The 16,703-nt window shown below is 51.1% G+C and overlaps 5 protein-coding genes across 5 annotated transcripts; 3 read left to right on the top strand and 2 right to left on the bottom strand.

Annotated features, from left to right (window-relative positions):
- Positions 1 to 930: 930 nt before the first annotated feature.
- On the top strand, positions 931 to 5,813 carry N7511_006929 (DNA-binding E3 ubiquitin-protein ligase SNT2; the record flags this gene model as incomplete). The annotated part of the gene is made up of 2 exons (XM_057129306.1): positions 931 to 1,447; positions 1,501 to 5,813. 2 exons carry the CDS (start codon positions 931 to 933, stop codon positions 5,811 to 5,813), a joined length of 4,830 nt encoding a protein of 1,609 aa, XP_056983862.1.
- A 1,113-nt stretch (positions 5,814 to 6,926) lies between these two features.
- Positions 6,927 to 8,281, top strand: N7511_006928 (NAD(P)H-quinone oxidoreductase; the record flags this gene model as incomplete). The annotated part of the gene is made up of 4 exons (XM_057129305.1): positions 6,927 to 6,951; positions 7,135 to 7,401; positions 7,502 to 7,593; positions 7,655 to 8,281. 4 exons carry the CDS (start codon positions 6,927 to 6,929, stop codon positions 8,279 to 8,281), a joined length of 1,011 nt encoding a protein of 336 aa, XP_056983861.1.
- Positions 8,282 to 10,177: 1,896 nt separating this feature from the next.
- pdeB (3',5'-cyclic-nucleotide phosphodiesterase PDE2) lies at positions 10,178 to 13,160 on the top strand (the record flags this gene model as incomplete). The annotated part of the gene is made up of 2 exons (XM_057129304.1): positions 10,178 to 10,358; positions 10,408 to 13,160. The coding sequence occupies 2 exons, from the start codon at positions 10,178 to 10,180 to the stop codon at positions 13,158 to 13,160; spliced, it is 2,934 nt and encodes a 977-aa protein (XP_056983860.1).
- A 1,036-nt stretch (positions 13,161 to 14,196) lies between these two features.
- Positions 14,197 to 14,991, bottom strand: N7511_006926 (Rdx family protein; the record flags this gene model as incomplete). The annotated part of the gene is made up of 3 exons (XM_057129303.1): positions 14,197 to 14,369; positions 14,440 to 14,614; positions 14,893 to 14,991. 3 exons carry the CDS (start codon positions 14,989 to 14,991, stop codon positions 14,197 to 14,199), a joined length of 447 nt encoding a protein of 148 aa, XP_056983859.1.
- Positions 14,992 to 15,833: 842 nt separating this feature from the next.
- On the bottom strand, positions 15,834 to 16,288 carry N7511_006925 (guanine nucleotide-binding protein subunit gamma). Its single transcript, XM_057129302.1, has 3 exons — positions 16,113 to 16,288; positions 16,003 to 16,060; positions 15,834 to 15,940 (listed from the first exon to the last, which is right to left on the bottom strand). The coding sequence occupies exons 1-3, from the start codon at positions 16,262 to 16,264 to the stop codon at positions 15,878 to 15,880; spliced, it is 273 nt and encodes a 90-aa protein (XP_056983858.1). The 5' UTR covers positions 16,265 to 16,288; the 3' UTR covers positions 15,834 to 15,877.
- Positions 16,289 to 16,703: the final 415 nt, after the last annotated feature.

Genomic DNA, 16,703 nt, shown 5'->3' with positions numbered 1-16,703 from the left:
CTTTTTCCTCCCATCGACAGCCACCCCGTTGGCTTTGATTCCCTGTTTGAATGTTGACTAGCCACAACGTTCCCTTGCTTCTGTGTAATAATTCCGAAGTGTACTAGTGAAGGCGATATCAGGTCCTCGTCTCCCAGGATCCCAGGACGAGCGTGTTTGGTCGCACTGGTAATGTGGTAATTTAGAGGGAATGCTTTTATAGACGCGCATACGTGACAACATTCCCAAAGAACGTTGGAAGCAAGTTGGAGGATCCGTCATATTAACATATCGGGACTAGGGGCCCATCCTCGACTTTCCCACCGTTCTCTTCTCTTTTCCCCCTTCCCCCCGTATATCCTCATCTCCACTTCCTCTTCCCTTCATACTCTCAAGCCACTTTGCACCTTTTCCGTGTCCCATTTCTCTTTTCTACTTTTCTACCTTTCTACTTCTTCTACTTTACTTCTACTGCTACTTGCCTGCCGTCACGGCTGTCACGGTGTACCTGGACTCCCGTTCGACGTTTTCTATCTTCTTTACTCTAATCTCTCCTTCTCTCCCCCTTGTTTCTATACTCTTCCCATCTGAACATCTTGTAAGTCTCCCCTATCAACTTTTGATATCTGTACGCCCTTCACCCTTGCAGAGAGGATAAGATCTGACACGGTCCACTCTTTGTTCCCACTTTCCCTAAAATTTCCCTTCTTTTCAACTTCTTCCCTCATTTGATGTTCGCCAACTCCCGCGCACATTGGAATAATCTCCCATATCTGCCCACCTTTCCCCCCCCCGTATTTTAGAGATTTTCGCCCCCCCCCCCCCCTCGTGTCTCTTCCCAAATCCCATCACACCCATTGAACATGTTGGGTTTCATGAACTAACCCACCCCCCACCAGCTCATATATTCTTCCATCACGCGTTCAGGTGGATGACTAACCGTCACACTCAATGACCACCCCCAACTCTCCGGAGGCTGTGGCCGATTCGGCCAACGGCTCCGCCACCGCGTATGGCACGCGATCGAGAGGTCGTAATGCGCCGCGGCCTAATTATGCCGAAGACCGTGACCTAGATGTGGACATGGATGCCTCTGCAGCCAAGGGACTGAAGCGCAACAGTCTTGCACTCACCAACATTGTCAACGGGTCCAACCCTGAGGAGAAGACCTCGCCGGCGCGCAAGAGTCTAACCAATGGCAACGGTGCAAATGGATCGGCAAAAGATGCCATCCCGGGCACTTCATCATTCTCCGCCAGACCGGACGATGTGAATGGCTCGAATCTGCGCAAACGCAAACAACCCGCCAGCACCCCAAATTCAAGCTCGGCCGCCAAGAAGATTTTCACTTCGCCCCCCGACTCGGAAGGGGAGTATTTCACCAATATGATGAGTTTTGAAAACTCCGGTCCCTATCTCAAGGATGGTCAATTAATAGCGGATGATGGCACTACCTTCGGTCTTAATGGTTTGTTTTTATCGGTCTTCTGTCATCGTGCAATATTAACCCAACCCCTTTAGACCATGTCTATTTAATTTGTGAACCACCGGGTGAACCATATTATTTGGCTCGAATCATGGAGTTCCTGCCATCCAAAACCAAGCCAGATGGGTTTATCGAAGCGTTGAGAGTCAACTGGTATTATCGTCCACGCGACATCCAACGCCATTCCCCGGACTCGCGCTTTATTTTTGCATCAATGCACTCCGACACCTGTCCGCTATCATCCTTGCGAGGAAAGTGTGAGATTCGCCATGTGTCGGAAATCGATGACATCAATTCCTATAAGAAGGCTCGCAACAGTTTCTGGTACGACAAGATGTTTGATCGGTATATCCATCGAATGTATGATGTGATTCCGACAAAAGATATTATTAATGTTCCCGGAAATGTCAAAAAGGTTCTCGATGAGCGGTGGAAATTCATCCTCGTGGAGATTGGAAAAGGGAAGGAATTGACAGGTGCCGTCAAGACGTGCAAGCGATGCCGGTTATACGCCGCAAATTCGGAATCTGTCGATTGTGCAGTGTGCCACTCCACCTATCACATGCATTGTGTACGACCCGCATTGACCAAGAAGCCCGCTCGAGGTTTTGCGTGGGCCTGTGCTGCCTGCAGCCGCGCCCAGGAACGCAAGCTCGAGGCACGCAATACGCCTTTGATGGGGGGAGCTCGACCGGACGGCGAAGATGTAGTCATGGAGGAGGAAGAGGAGGAGGATCATCACCATGCGAACGGCATTGCGCATGGTCACTCCGACGGCACCCCCACAGCCGAGGAAGGTCCTATGCCTCAGCCTGCAACCGTGGAGCAAATTGCACAGGCAAAGATGTGGCCTTACCGCTATCTGGGCATTCACTGCCGCGTCGAAGATGCTCTTGACTATGATGATCGGATCTACCCTCGCGCAAGCTCACGTTTAGGAACAAGGCACCAGGCGATGGTCGCAGCTTGGCCAGGCCGCGCAATTGAATACGTTAAGCCCCTGGACCTGAAGAAGAAAGCCAAGGCTGCTGGTACGAAAAAGGACGGGAAGTCTGCTGCTCAAGCTGCCCTGGAAGCTGCCAAGCACGAGAGAGCCAACCGACCTAAATGGATACAAGACGAACCCACAGGCTATATTCACCGCGGAATGGATGAGCCTGTTACGATTAATGAAAAGACTGGAAAGCAAGCACGTACCGCGGAGCCCTTGTTCAAGATGCCGACTTCCGAGCAAATTCCCGCCCGAGGCGAAGACGATGCCCCTGGATCGCATTTGAGTACCGAGGAACGCGAGAAATTCATCGACGACTACATGCGTCAGGCCAAGGAACTTGCTCCTGGTATTGGTGTCGAGAAGTACAACACCAATTTTCTCGACAAGGCCCTTTCAATTCTCTACGCAGAGAGTTTCAATATACAAGCCGCTCTTGTTAAACTGAAGAAGACCAACAAATACAAGGATCTCAAGGAGCCTCATCTTCGACCGGAGGAACTCAAGCTATTCGAACAGGGTGTCGCTAAGTATGGATCAGAATGGCGCAACATCATGAAGCACGTCAAGACCGTTCCTATTTATCAGATTGTTCGGTTCTACTACATGTGGAAGAAGACCCCTCGCGGTCGGCAGATCTGGGGCAGCTATGAAGGACGACGCGGAAAGAAGGAGGTCCGACGTCATAGTGTCACTTCATCTAAGCTGGTGGACGACGTAGCTGATGATCATGACGATTCCGCCTTCGACTCGGAAAAAGCTGTCGTCCAGAAGCGTGGATTCCATTGCAAGTTCTGCTCCACTCGCAGCTCGCGACAATGGCGTCGTGCGCCCTTGGTTCCCCCCGGTACTACCATTCTCGCTGAGCCTTCCAACAAGAAGGACAAGGGCCCCCTACTTACTGTCTCACTCTGTTTACGTTGTGCTTTGCTATGGCGCAAGTACGGTATTCAATATGAAGATGTTGATGAGGTTGCCAAGCGAATTGCTAATAGCGGCAACAAGTCATGGCGACGCCGTATTGACGAGGAACTGCTGGCTCAGTTGATCGTCGCCACTGAAACCCCATTCACCATCAACAGTATAACAGCAACCACCGCGAACCAGATGGGCATCCCGCTCGACTCGAATCCTCGATTGCTGCAGGAAGGCAAGCTTGATCTGACCAAGAAAAAGGCTCGCCCGGAAAAGGAAAGCACCGCGACCTCAGCTAGAACGTCAGTTGAACCCATGCCGAAGAAGAAGACGGTCCCCGAGAAGCCGGTGGAAGCTCCACCGATTGTCCCAGATCCACCCAAGGCCAAGACGCTACCATGTGCGATCTGCAACCAAGTTGAGCCATCCGGCGAGGAACATCTTTCATGTCGCGATTGTCGTCTAACAGTCCACTGCAATTGCTATGGTGTGCGAGACTCGCGCGCTAGCAACAAATGGCTCTGTGATATGTGCTCTAACGACCGCAGTCCATCGATTTCTACGAACTACGAATGCGTTCTTTGCCCCGTATCATGGACAGAGCACGAACTCATGGAGACACCCAAGAACAACGCCCGGAAGAAGACCGAACGTGACAAGGAGAAGGAGCGCATAGAGAAAGAGATGGTCAACGAGGCTATCAAGCTCTACCGCCAGCGACAGGAGGCTGTTGGAAAACCCGTCGGCCCTCGGGAACCTTTGAAGCGCACCGCAGGAAACAACTGGGCCCATGTGCTTTGCACTTTGTGGACCCCAGAGCTGAAGTATGGTGATGCAGAGGAACTGGAACCAGCCGAAGGATTCGGATCTATCCCCAAAGACCGTTGGCGCGAGACATGCAAGATCTGCAAGTCTAGCAAGGGTGCATGTGTTCCTTGTAGCTTTGCTGGCTGCAATGGTCACTTCCACGTGGGCTGTGCTTTCCAGGCAAAATACCGGTTCGGCTTTGATGTCACTCCCGTCAAGTCTTCTCGTCGCGACAGCATGCGAGCTATCCGTCTAGGTGACGAAATTGGCTCGGTAACGCCTGTTGTATACTGCCCTAACCACAGCGTGTCAGGCACTTTGCATGGACTCGGCGAGCAGACTAGCACTGACCAGCTCAATGCGCTCCAGCTGTTCGCTCAGACATACAAGCAGGCTGACCTTACTCTCACTGGTACCATTCGCAAGGCAGATTATATGCATCAGTCTGTTCCAGCACCACAGCACCATGCTCATGCCCACACTCATGCTGGAAACAGACGAGCTTCAACATGCATTGCGCCGGCCCCTAAAGATACCCCCAAGGATGTTATAAAGGCTCAACCGGCTAGCGAGGATGCGCCTGAGGATCCAATGGAAATTGACGCAGACAACCACGTTGCTCCGCGACCAACTGCTGAAGTTGAGACCAACCGAAAGTGCTTCCGCTGTTCGACCGGCTTTAGTCCCAAGTGGTGGACAATCCCAAGACGCTCTGACTATAGGCCGCCTATGTCCAATGGAACGGGACATCACCACCCACCACAGCCCTTTGCTGCCAACGGAGACCATGGAGAACCGACATACGAATGCCACAAGTGTCACTTGAAAAACCCGGCACCGCCCCCTCCGCCTGCACCCGAGCCTTCGCCGGTTCCTCGTCCCTCGCCTTATTCGGAGCAACGTCAACCCATGCCACCAATTCCCCGCATGCCTGGCCATGCGTTTGTACCGCACCCACATCCACACCAGCATCCACATCCACCTCCCCCAAGTGGTGTGCTTGGGCGGCCAATGCCAACTCACCCGCACAATGGCATCCCCGTATCCCCCTACACCGGGCCATACGAGCGACCCCCACCTGACAATGGCCTTCGTAATGGCATGTCTTCGTCTCCCTATCCTGTGGCGCCTCCACCTCCCCACCACATGAACAATTTCCCCCCGCCACCCCATGCCCCAGGACCTCCACCACCACACTATGCCAGCGCTGGACCGGGTCCCCCACCACCTCCTTACGCAGCACACCAGAGCCCATATGGACCAGTACCGGCACGCTCGCCACATCTCTCGCAGCCGCCACCTCGTTCGTACGCGGCCTCTGCGTCTCCACCGATCGTGCAGGCAACAACAGTCAACCGCTCACCGCAGACCTCGCTCAGCGCGTTGAACGGTGGCCCTCCACCTCGCATGTACTCTGTCGACCGCGGCCTAGGAGCCCCATCGCATTCACCGCCAGTGACTCAAGCCCGTCTCAATCCCCGCGGCCCTACCTCTACCCCTCCCACTCGACCCGAGGACACCCCACCCTCTCTCATGGCGGGACCACCCAGCGCCGGCCGACCTACCGGTGTGAACGGCACCAGCGCAGGAACCGGAGCCAGCGCCAGCCCCTCGCTGAAGAACCTCCTCTCATAATGACCCCTAACGCATAAAGACCTCGCAATCTTCTAACAGAGCTCTTTATCAATTTTGTATGATAGTACCCTATAAATTCGTCCTTTTCTTTCGCTTCTACTGCATCTGCGTGGCATTTTCCAAAAACAAAAAGTCTACACGGGGTTTGCTTAACTTCTTTCCACAAGCCATGTCCTTTTTTTTTGTTATTTCTGTTTCCTCGATATCGTTCCAAAACACCCACGGGTCTTGTTCAATAAGCACTCATTTCTTCTCTTATGCTGCTTACGGGGTCCCATGTTTTATTGCGTTCGATTCGATTCGATTCATTTCTCATTTCTTCCACTTCCCTTTGTCTTTACCATTTTCTTTCTCTCTGTTTTGAACTTAATTACTGTCCTCGTCACTGTTATTTCCCGTCACCTTTTATTCATGGCGCCTGGGGAAAAGTTGTGGAGTCTGTGCTATAGCCTGGTTGGAAAGGAAAGGAAAGGAGGGTCAACTTGACATGGTGGAAATGCATGGAGTACTCTTGATTCTGGCCATTTATTATTACCTTGTTTTCGTCATGGCTAGAGGAATTTATTGCATTGCTATTTTCTCTTCTGATATCGTTACGTTGGGCTTATGTAGTTTGAAGACTGGCTTGCAGACTGATATACGGATCGACAACAGCAGTCTAGTATAAACATCCTCTTGTCTTGCTTGCCGTCCGATGGGCTTGATACTCCAACATTTGAAGCTTACTGTAGGCTTTCTTTTGTATGATCGACATCCATACTTGCTCTAAGCGCGACTCGAGTTCCAGTGGTATAGATTTTGCCCGCAGCCTGTCTATCGGCACCACGGGTTCAATCCAATGACCAAGTGTCTGGATCTACAGCCAGACTTGTGCTTAGAATTACCAACCACAAAATACACCATTCTCCCAGCAAGCAAAAGAATCCCGAGGGAGTGTCGGAGTTGATGTGCCGGTTAACCGCCATTGGCCTCGGGAGCTGGTGATGACAAATGCTGATGGATGCCCCGGTGAGGTCAGCTCTTTGTAGATCTCCACCAGGTAGCTTATAAAAAAGTTATAACCTGCAGAACTTGGACAAGGAACGTGAATCAACATTATCTATCCTACCCAACATGACTGAGACTATGCGAGCTATTGGTAAGTCGAAGCTAGAAGAATTTGGAGCTCTGAAGAACCCCACCACCGTATTCTCATCATCGCCGAGCTTACCTCCCACTATCCAAACCTCACACCTCTTTTGCACCCTTCCTCTTATGGCACTTTGCTTTTGTCGTTGCCTTTCACACAATCATGTTTCACACCCCAGCTAACCAACTCCAGGCATCAAGGGTGGCAAAGGCCCCGCAACATCCCTCTTTGTGGACCAGATCGCCAAGCCCACACCATCAGACGGCCAAGCCATCGTCAAGATCCATGCATTCGGTTTGAACCGCATGGACCTTTTGCAGCGGGAGGGTCTGTACCCGCTTCCGCCGCAGGCACCCGTGACCATGGGAGTGGAGTTCTCCGGCGTGATTGAGAGCTTCGGCCCAGACGGACATGAGGATTTCAAGGTTGGGGATGCAGTTTTCGGTCTTGCATACGGAGGTAGGTTTCAAAAGCCACCAGGGCCAGTGTCTCGGAGAGAAGGGAGGGCAGGAGGAGCTCTGATACCATGAATCTGATATTGACAAATATCCCACGATAGGTGCATATGCAGAGTACATTGCTGTTTCGACCAAGATGCTGGTGCACAAGCCGTCGGAGTTGTCATGGGAGCAAGCAGCCGGTGTTCCAGAAGTAAGCACCGAACAAAGAAGCAAGCAAAGCAGAAGCAATCACCCATGCTAACCAACCCAAGACCTGGATCACAGCCTTGCAAGCCCTCTTCCTTGTCGGGGAATTCAAAGCCGGCCAATCCGTCCTGTGGCACGCAGGCGCATCATCAGTCTCCATCTCTGGTATCCAACTTGCCAAGGCCGAAGGTGCCAAAGCAATCTATGCGACAGCAGGCTCGCAGGAGAAGATTGATTTCCTGGAAAAGGAGCTCGGCGTCACCAAGGCGTTCAACTACAAGACCCAGGACTGGGCTGCCGAGATCCAAAAGGTCACTGGGGGTGCGGGTGTAGACCTGACCATTGACTTCATCGGTGCACCTTATTTCCAGGGAGATTTAGATGTGGCTGCGCGCGATGGCCACGTTGTGTTATTGGGCTTGATGGGGGGTGGCAAGTTGCCAGAAGGTGTGAACATTGCCCCATTACTGTTCAAGCGCGTGCGGGTTGAGGGAAGTACTCTGCGCAGCCGGGATGAGGAATATCAGCGGAGACTACGGGATACCCTTGTCGAGCATGCACTGCCCAAGTTCTGCGATGGGACCTTCAAGATTTTTGTCGAGAAGGTGTTCCCCTTTGAGCAGATTGAGGAGGCGCACAAGTTGCTCGAGAGTAACACTACCAAGGGCAAGATTATTTGTCGCTTTGAGTAGATGTCTTGATGTACATGGATCTACCTAGGCAGTTACTATGTACAGCATCTACCGTCTACAGCTGCAGCCCAGGGTAGAAGTGTCAAGTGCAGCCCAGTGCAGCCCATTGCAGCAAAGTGGATTCCGTGCATCCAGTCAGAATACCTGATGTGTAGGTTTTCTGTCCCACTTAGTCTGCTGAGGAAATTCTGCTGTATAACACGTCACATTTGAGGAATGACCTCAATAGATTGGTGTTTCAAGGGTTGCGACGCCACCCTCTTTCATACCGCATGTACTCCGGAATCTGTAAGAGGGCCAAATAGGAAGTCTAATCAGCCCTTGACATCAGGGGCAAATCACAAGTTTCCCTGCCTGCAAACTGAAGTGTCAGAGAGTTTAAGGTGCATGTGGCAATCCCTGCGTTCGTGATCTTATTGGAGGGAGTGGCCCCCAATGAGCGAGAAGTGATCAGCAATGGAACCATGGTCTGCAAGTACAGGACATCTGCATTCTGTCATGTAGAGGAATATTGTGCAGAGTCATAGAGGAGAGGCCGATCACCGGGAAAGTACTGTAGAGCATACGTTATCATCTTGAGCCTACCGTCTACCGTATCGAGAGAAGTAAATCTCCGTGTAGAGTCTAGACTGGGTCTCGGCTAAAGTCGATGAGATCATCCGGATCATTGTTCTTCCATTTCCGTTGATTCGCTCTTTAGTCATCGAGTTTCTGGACTCCTTTCTTGCTGCAGTCTGAATATAATACTCTGCTGCTTCTGTGTTGAAGTATTATCTGGGAGAGAGTAGCTCTTCCTGTTTCAATCTCGTAGATATGCCCATCTCAATCTGGGCTGTATGCAGGCTCATACTTCCGGTTACAGAATCTGCGCTTACCTAAACCGTGGACCTTCTAGAAAGAAAAAAAAAATCAGCGTCATTGGGGGGGCCCACTGAGTGCGATCGAGGCTCTGCGAAAAGTAACGGAAAAAGCAAAAAAAAAAAAAAAAAAGGAAACACGAGAGTATTAAAAGAGAAAGCCAAAGAAAGAAACCAAGTACATGTACGGGATAGAGGAGATGCGAAGCCACTCCAATGAAAGCGCCAGGAAGAGCGAGAGAGGGCCACTAAACTGCAGACAAGATTACTGAGGATCATCCCGTCCCGCCCCAAGGCCTTCTGGAAGGAGGAAAGAAGCCCCTTCCCCGTGTTCGCCCCCCCTCACACTCTGTTTTGCCTTCAACCTCTCTTCTTCCATTCACCTTGGCTCTCTTGGCTCTCTCTTTGTTCGACTTTCCTATCTCACCGCTTTAAACGGCCATGTCGGACTGACGTCCTGCCGTTGCCGTCTCCTGTCTGCATTTCTTTCAACCTCGGCGCTTCAATTGACCCGGTCCCCTCCATACCCCCTTCCCAACTCGACATTCCTCACGTGTCGCTGTCCTCATTCTTCTTCCTTTAAAAAAAAAGAAGGTGGTTGCGTTGCGCGCTTCCTCGACCTGAACAGCCTAGTGCGACACAGTCTAGGCTCTGGGGGGTGTCTCGGATCCTCCAGTCCACAACGCGACTCGGACTGCTTCGCTGCAGGAAACAACTCCATTGTTCGAGCGCACTGCGAACCTGCTCGACCTTTGTCATTCCTTCTCCTCCGACTTTCCTTGTACCTGTCACCTTCGGTCCGGACCTCCGTACCAGCACGCCGCTCGTTTTCTTCACCCTGGCCGCTTTAGTCCGAACGAACTCGTCTCTCCTACATTTCCTCGCCACACCCTTTGGATCTCCTGTCCTCTGAGCCATATGCGAACGCGGACAGGTCCGATCCGCTCGTTTTCTTCTGTTCCTCTGATTGGCGCCTTATCTGCGGTCTTGTGAGTTCGGCGATACGACCTGATCGGGGCTCCCTTTCCCTTTTGATACCATGGTGGATCGCGTGGATTGCTCGGGTGTCTATATCGACGACCGAGTGCGGTCAGAACGATGGGTGCGCAGAAACTCCATCGACTCATCAACCATATCGTCCGCAGGTTCCTTTGTGACTCCCGATGAGTCGGAGGCCCTGCAGGCCGATGTGGAGCTGCTGCTGGAAACCTGCAAGCAAGGTAGGTTCCGCTGGTGTTGGGCGCATGGATTCCACTGACTGTTTCTTAGTTTATCTCTGCCACAACGGAACCACTTTTGCCAACAAGTTGGCCGAGCTCAGCGACCGTGCAGGTAATGAGTGTAACCCGATTTTCGCCTTCTTCGATGTAGACTTCAGCGGGGAAGAATCGAATTTGGCTCGCCGTAAAGCCAGCCGGGCTTCGTGGATGGACAACGGACCTCCATCGCCTGGTTCCATCCATCGCACATTCACCTTTTCAACTCAATCAGATGAAGCACGTGGGCTGTCACTTCTATCGGGAATTTCCAACGACATCCAAGTTCAAGAAGGCCCGAAATTGATCATCCCTATCGCGGTATTGCGACTCCCCGGTCCAGATACACCTGCCGCAGATGGCGGTCCAACCAGCGACCCGCTATCTCGGGGGCCTCTCACACTAGAGCATAAACAGATCGCCCGTTGCCTCGATGCTGGTGCAGTAGATGTTTTGACGACCCCACTTGATCGGGCACGAATCCAAAGTCTTGTGGTTCATGCCTATCGAACGCGCAAAGGCGCCCAGCGAGAGATGTCTAGCTTCCTCGCACGAAGAAAGCTACGGAAGCTCTCTTGGGTGGGCGTGAACAACAATGAACAACCATACTCATATTTGAGAGAGGCTATGGTTTCCAAGCTCATGAACGGAATTTGCAACCCGGAGGAGGTCATTTCGGAGTTCCAAGAAGGGGAGCTTGACATTGATCTTGACCGTGTGCCTTTCATCAAAGAACAGCTAGGTTGCTGGAAGTTTTCCGCCCATGACTTTACCGAGGATGAGCTGGTGTTTGGTGCTTGCGAAATCCTCCAGCATGCTCTCACTATGCCAGGTCTAGATCATTGGAGGCTAACCCCTGATGAACTACAAAACTTCCTGCTTGCCTGTCGTGCTGCCTACAACTCGTTTGTGCTTTACCATAATTTCCGTCATGCGATTGATGTGCTGCAATCCGTCTTTTGCTTCTTATTGCACATCGGTGTCTTGCCGCCATACCGACCGACTGGCCAAACCCGCGTTGCCAAATCCCCCATCGCCTCACTCCTCGCGCCATTTGACGCTCTCACTCTCTTGATCTCAGCTATTGGTCATGACGTTGGTCATCCAGGTGTCAACAACTTCTTCCTTGTCAAGCTTAATGCCCCTCTCGCACAACTTTACAACGACAACTCCGTCCTCGAAGCATTCCACTGTGCGGCTTTCTCGCAGATCCTTCGCCGACACTGGCCAGCAGCATTCAAAGACAAAGGTCTACGAAAGCTTCTGATCAGCTCAATTTTGGCGACAGATATGGGTGTTCATCAAAAGTTTATGCAACGGATGGGTTCATTGCAAGAACGCTATTATGAGAACAATAAAAGTGTTGATGGCTGGAAACCCCAGGATGTCGACATGTTTAAAACACTTGTTTGTGGTTTGTTGATCAAGTGCGCCGATATCAGCAATGTCGCCCGGCCGTGGAAGGTTGCAGAGAAATGGACCAAAATTCTCCAGGAGGAATTTGCCAACCAGGGTGAAATGGAGAGAGAGGTTGGTATGGAAACTGCACTCTTTGGTGGACCGCCGGAGCTAGGTAATGTCTACAAGCTGGCCACTGGCCAGATTGGATTCATGTCAATTTTCGCGCTCCCACTGTTCGAGGGCATATCCGACCTTCTGCCTCAATTGGATTTCACCGCGGAGCATATCCGCCGCAACCAAGCTCAATGGCAGAAACTTTCGAACGACGAGCTGAAAAAGCAGGGTTTGCCCGTTGAGAATCGAGCCGAGATCACCGTTTCGCCTCGTTCCCATAGCCCTGCTACCGAATCCACGGGTACTGAAAAGGCACATGCTCATTCAGACCTCAAATCTCCTGCATCATCTACAGATACAGCCTCGGCTTCAATCAACGAAAACACCATTGAACCGGTGGTTTCGCCAGATACTGCGGGTCCTCAGATTGAAATCACGGGAACACCTCTCGCACCGGCTGATATCCCCTCTCGCAAATCATCAAGTGCCATGCCAGATACGTCTTATTTCTCCATTCCAGGTGCCCCGGAGTCGCATCGCGGATCTGTTGGGACACAGTACTTCAGTCCCCTCCCCGAGTCCAATATTTCTACGGACGATCCAGCTGTACTCGCAGCCGTTCTATATGCCAACTCTGCAAATGGTAATGTTCCCGTGGGAATGACAGAACACGATCGTGCGTCCGAGTCTGCCGATAGACCGGGTAGCTCCCGCCAAGGCATCATGCACGGCACTCAACGTCACCACGCACACCACAGCTCATCTGCTCGCACAGGTTCCAATCGTAACAGCTGTGCCCGATCCCAAAGCACCTACAGCAGCAAAATGACACCCATCTCTCCTGCAACCAACGCCACAAGCTTTTTGGCTGTTGATAGTGGAGATGAAAAGCGGATTTCTGGAGAAAGTGCGCCGCAGAGTGATATTGGTGGACCAGATGATAGTAGCACCCGTCCCAGCACGGCGGATGCCTATCCCGCAAGCATCCCAGAGCATTCAAGTAGCTACAGTCCTGGACGTAGCTCCGGAATTGGCGCTGGATACTCTCAGTCCGAAGATGGCGCCACCAAAGACTTTGCCAGGAATGGTCGTAGCCCGGCTCAGTCAACCACTACGGGCGAGAGCATCAAAAACGAAAGCCCGCAGGAGGACCAACGTGGGCACCGCAAGCTTCCTAAACGACGGAGCAGACTACGCCTTGCATTCTGGAAACGTCGCAACCATACAAACGAGGTTCGCGGCGAGACTTGATTGTCCTTTACCGTTGCGGTTGGTGCTTATTATTACCGACTGAGTATAATGCTGCCATGGTCTTATGAACCCTTCATTATTGTGATGAGCCATGAGACCTCAAATGGTGTTACATGATTCACGACTCGACTAGGGAGAAGCCATTCAGGCTTTTCGTCCTATCTATCGATCAGTCTTTTATCAGATGTTCAATCTTTCGTCTGGTATTTGATTATCTATTTGATATTTTGGCTCTCCTAGTCACGACCTCCTACGAAGTCGATGATGCCACTGAACGTCTGGGCTTCTCGGGCACAAAGGCAATGCGAAGCTCGCTGCAAATTTATGACAACAACCAACCTGCGCTGTGTGTCTTTATCCCTTTCCCTCTCCTCAATCGAAGTCGAGAGTCAAATTTCACCGTGAATTTCGCTTACAAAACTCAAAAACAAAAAAAGCGATTACTGGCATATTTACGAGTGGATTTGATCAGCAACCTTTGTTACTCGATCTGATGTTTACATCGAGTGTGCCCTGTTTGATTGCCATGAATATTTGTATCTTCTCTTCACCCATCTCCTTCTCTGTCTCTTCTCCCTTCACCTTCATATTCCATTTCTCTATGCCCTTTATTTCATACCCAGGGCGCTCTTTCACGCCATGACTTAGATTTGACACGGAGCCCGGTGGCGTTGAATCTCTTTTCAGTTAAAGAGTGGGCTTGGGTTTCTCTTTCTTCAATTTACCTCATTATCCGAGATTCATCTCTCCGATCTTGGTCGTCTCTGCTTTCCTCTCCTATCTATGTTCGATCTTACCCATGTACCTAGTGGTTTCCTTTCTTCTTCCCTCCTCTCTCTCTCTGTCTTGTTCTGGCATGGTATCTTTTGTTTTGTGTGTGTAGAATCTGATTTGCGGGATAATGAATGTTACGTGTATAGTGAGAATCAAAGAGTCAATTTCAAGACACATATTATTTCTATCAAAGTCTATATCGGTTATTCCAGACATACCAAGTCTCAAAGTATACAAAGAATCCTCGAGCCTTATTCATCACCTACTGACAATCCTCACAAGGCTTTGCATCCTTATCATCCTGTACCTTGGCCTCTTCCTTCCTAACCTGCTCCTTCTGTTCACTCTGCTGCGCCTTCAAAGCTCGATCTGTATGTCCCAAATCCCGCTCTGGTGCAATCACATTGCGAACCAGCGATTTCAACGCTTTAACCTCTATAACAGAAGTAGTTAGAGAGATCCCGAAACATATGTACTCCCACGTTAGAAAAGGAAAAGAACATACCAGGGAATCCCCCATCCCGTTTCCGATCCCAGAGGATACTCTCCTGGGTGGTAACCGGCCCATCAGCAGATGCCACACCATGCCAAATAGTCACAGTGAAGACACCCCCCGTCATCGGGACCAGCGCTACCTCGCCAAGGTCAGTGCCGAATGTCGAAAGGAGTTCTTGGGCGAACTATATATTTATCAGCACGGTTGTATACATTACGGTACAACATAAGTTAACAGGGAAGCATGATTGACACAGAAACAAAGATATTCAACAACTGTGATATACAGCATGATGGGGCATATCAAATAACATCAAGTAAAGATACTGTGTAAGAGCACGAAGAGATAGAGCGCTCTATCCACGCCTAACCCGAAAGCAATGCGACTTCAATACTGGACGGTACTTTCGGCGATACAGCAGTTGACACTGTGATAGGTCTGATAGGTGGAAATGGGACTTACGTAGGCGGCGCGGAGCATCCATCGGCACTGGGTGCAGAATTTGATGGAGATGCGGGGGAGGTGGACGTGTTCGAGGGCGGTTTTCTGCTGGGGATCCATCGTGAGAGGATGTGGGGGTGGGATGTTGGTGTCTGCAGCAGACAAGGGCAGAGATGAGAGATGTTCGGATCTGAGGGAAGCCGAGTGCAGGTCAAATGAGGGAGGTATTGTGTGGATGATGTCAGCGGGGATTGTTAAGTTACATGGATGTTGTCTTTCAAGCTGTACAATATCTACACTTGGTTAGATCGAGCTGGTGGTCTCTGGCTTAAGAGGGGTGGAGGATTCGAGGATTCCACACTTGAAACCACCCTGACGCGTTCCTGCTTCTATATTAGAGGATCATGCAAGGCCAAAACAACGGCTTGGCTCGGATCCAACCTGCCGGGCCCTAAGTCCTCGGCATTTCGAGTAAAAGATTACATCGGTATTGAATTGGTCATGGACGCGAAGCGAATCTATGATACATGGCAACCGACTCTGCCTTGCCAAAATGAGGCTTTTGAAGAGAACCGTAACAAGGATACAAAGGAGAAGAAAAAAATGGTAGAGAGAAGAAAAATGGCTTCCAAACAGAAGGGGTAATGGTGCGAATCCAGAGAAAAGAAAATCAAAAAAAGGGCCGCAGTGCAACAGATGCATCGTCAAGTGCACTGCCTGCATGTCGGAAGAAAAGGGGTGGGGAGAGGGCCCAAGGGTGTAACCAAAAAAGGCGGACTTGCATCGCAAACTCGCAGACTCGAAGAGGTCCAAAATGGGAGGCGTGGAAGGGTTTCGTGCAGGACCAGCAGACGATTCTTTCAGGCCGACATCTCGCTTGTAGGTGCGATCGCAAAGTTCCGTTCAGGGTCCAGGGGGGTAGTCGTCAATGGTCCGAAATTAAGTAGAAGTGAGAAAGGAAAAAAGAGAGCGAGATGTCATGGCGAAAATTGGCGTCGTGAGTCCATTACATGACAGTGCAGCAACCGCCCTGCTGCTGGGGAGCATAGGGGTCCTCGCGCTTGTCGACCTAAGAGGTGGTGTTAGTGGATGCGCGCGTGAACCCATTGCGTCAAAAATCCGGTCGCATACCTGTCCCCATACGGATGGAACCATAAAATCGCGAGTGTTGTTGCAGTAGCTGATGAGGCTATTGGGGCTGTTAGCGATCGCTTGCGAACCCAGGGCAGGGTGGTACGGACGAGAGAGCGGCCTCGGAGACCTTGACACGCGGGCGGTCCAAGTCCTCCTTCAGACGGGCATTGAGCTCAGTGAGCCGACGGTATTTGAGGTCTGCGACACTCTGCTTCTTGTTCTTGACATCACCACCGGATCGGAGTTCGTAGGCAGGCATCGTGGGTGATTGAGGGGGGTTGGGATGGATTTGAGGAGACGCGATGTGAGAAAGGGGGAAGAGGGGGTGGGAGGTTTCTTGGATCGGCAGGGTTTCCCAAGGGGACAAATTAAGAGATTTGATTTTCAGGGGGAGAGGGGGAACAAAGGAAGGAATCAAAAAGAGAGTGAGGTCAGAGAGAGAGAGAGAGAGAGAGAGAGAGAGATTGACAAAGGGAAGGTAAACTTGGGGAGGGATTTTCTCTCTGGTGAGGTGAAGAAGTACCTGGTACTTCGGCTGGGTCGGGGAACACTATTGTGTTACTATTGACGGGAGGTCTTCTCGGCAGTACTAGATACTTGGGGAGGGAAATCTAACAGAGGCACTCGGAATACGATAGTTCAGATCAGAACAGGACGGACTTCCAACTAAAAAGATCAATCCAGTCAATAAAACTAGT

The sequence above is a fragment of the Penicillium nucicola genome (genome assembly GCF_028828085.1).
Source record: "Penicillium nucicola strain IBT 29836 chromosome Unknown utg000006l, whole genome shotgun sequence".
Classification (NCBI taxonomy): Eukaryota; Fungi; Ascomycota; class Eurotiomycetes; order Eurotiales; family Aspergillaceae; genus Penicillium; species Penicillium nucicola.
Note: the sequence above shows the minus strand (reverse complement) of the source record. Positions and strands in the feature narration are given on the sequence as shown.

Excerpts from the sequence above, each read along its gene's own strand:
- N7511_006925 (XM_057129302.1), bottom strand. The coding sequence starts at position 16,264 with ATGCCTGCCTACGAACTCCGATCCGGTGGTGATGTCAAGAACAAGAAG. Across the intron at positions 16,061-16,112 it reads GTCTCCGAGGCCGCTCTCTC|CCTCATCAGCTACTGCAACA; the intron begins GTCCGTACCACC and ends CAGCCCCAATAG. Across the intron at positions 15,941-16,002 it reads TTCCATCCGTATGGGGACAG|GTCGACAAGCGCGAGGACCC; the intron begins GTATGCGACCGG and ends ACCACCTCTTAG.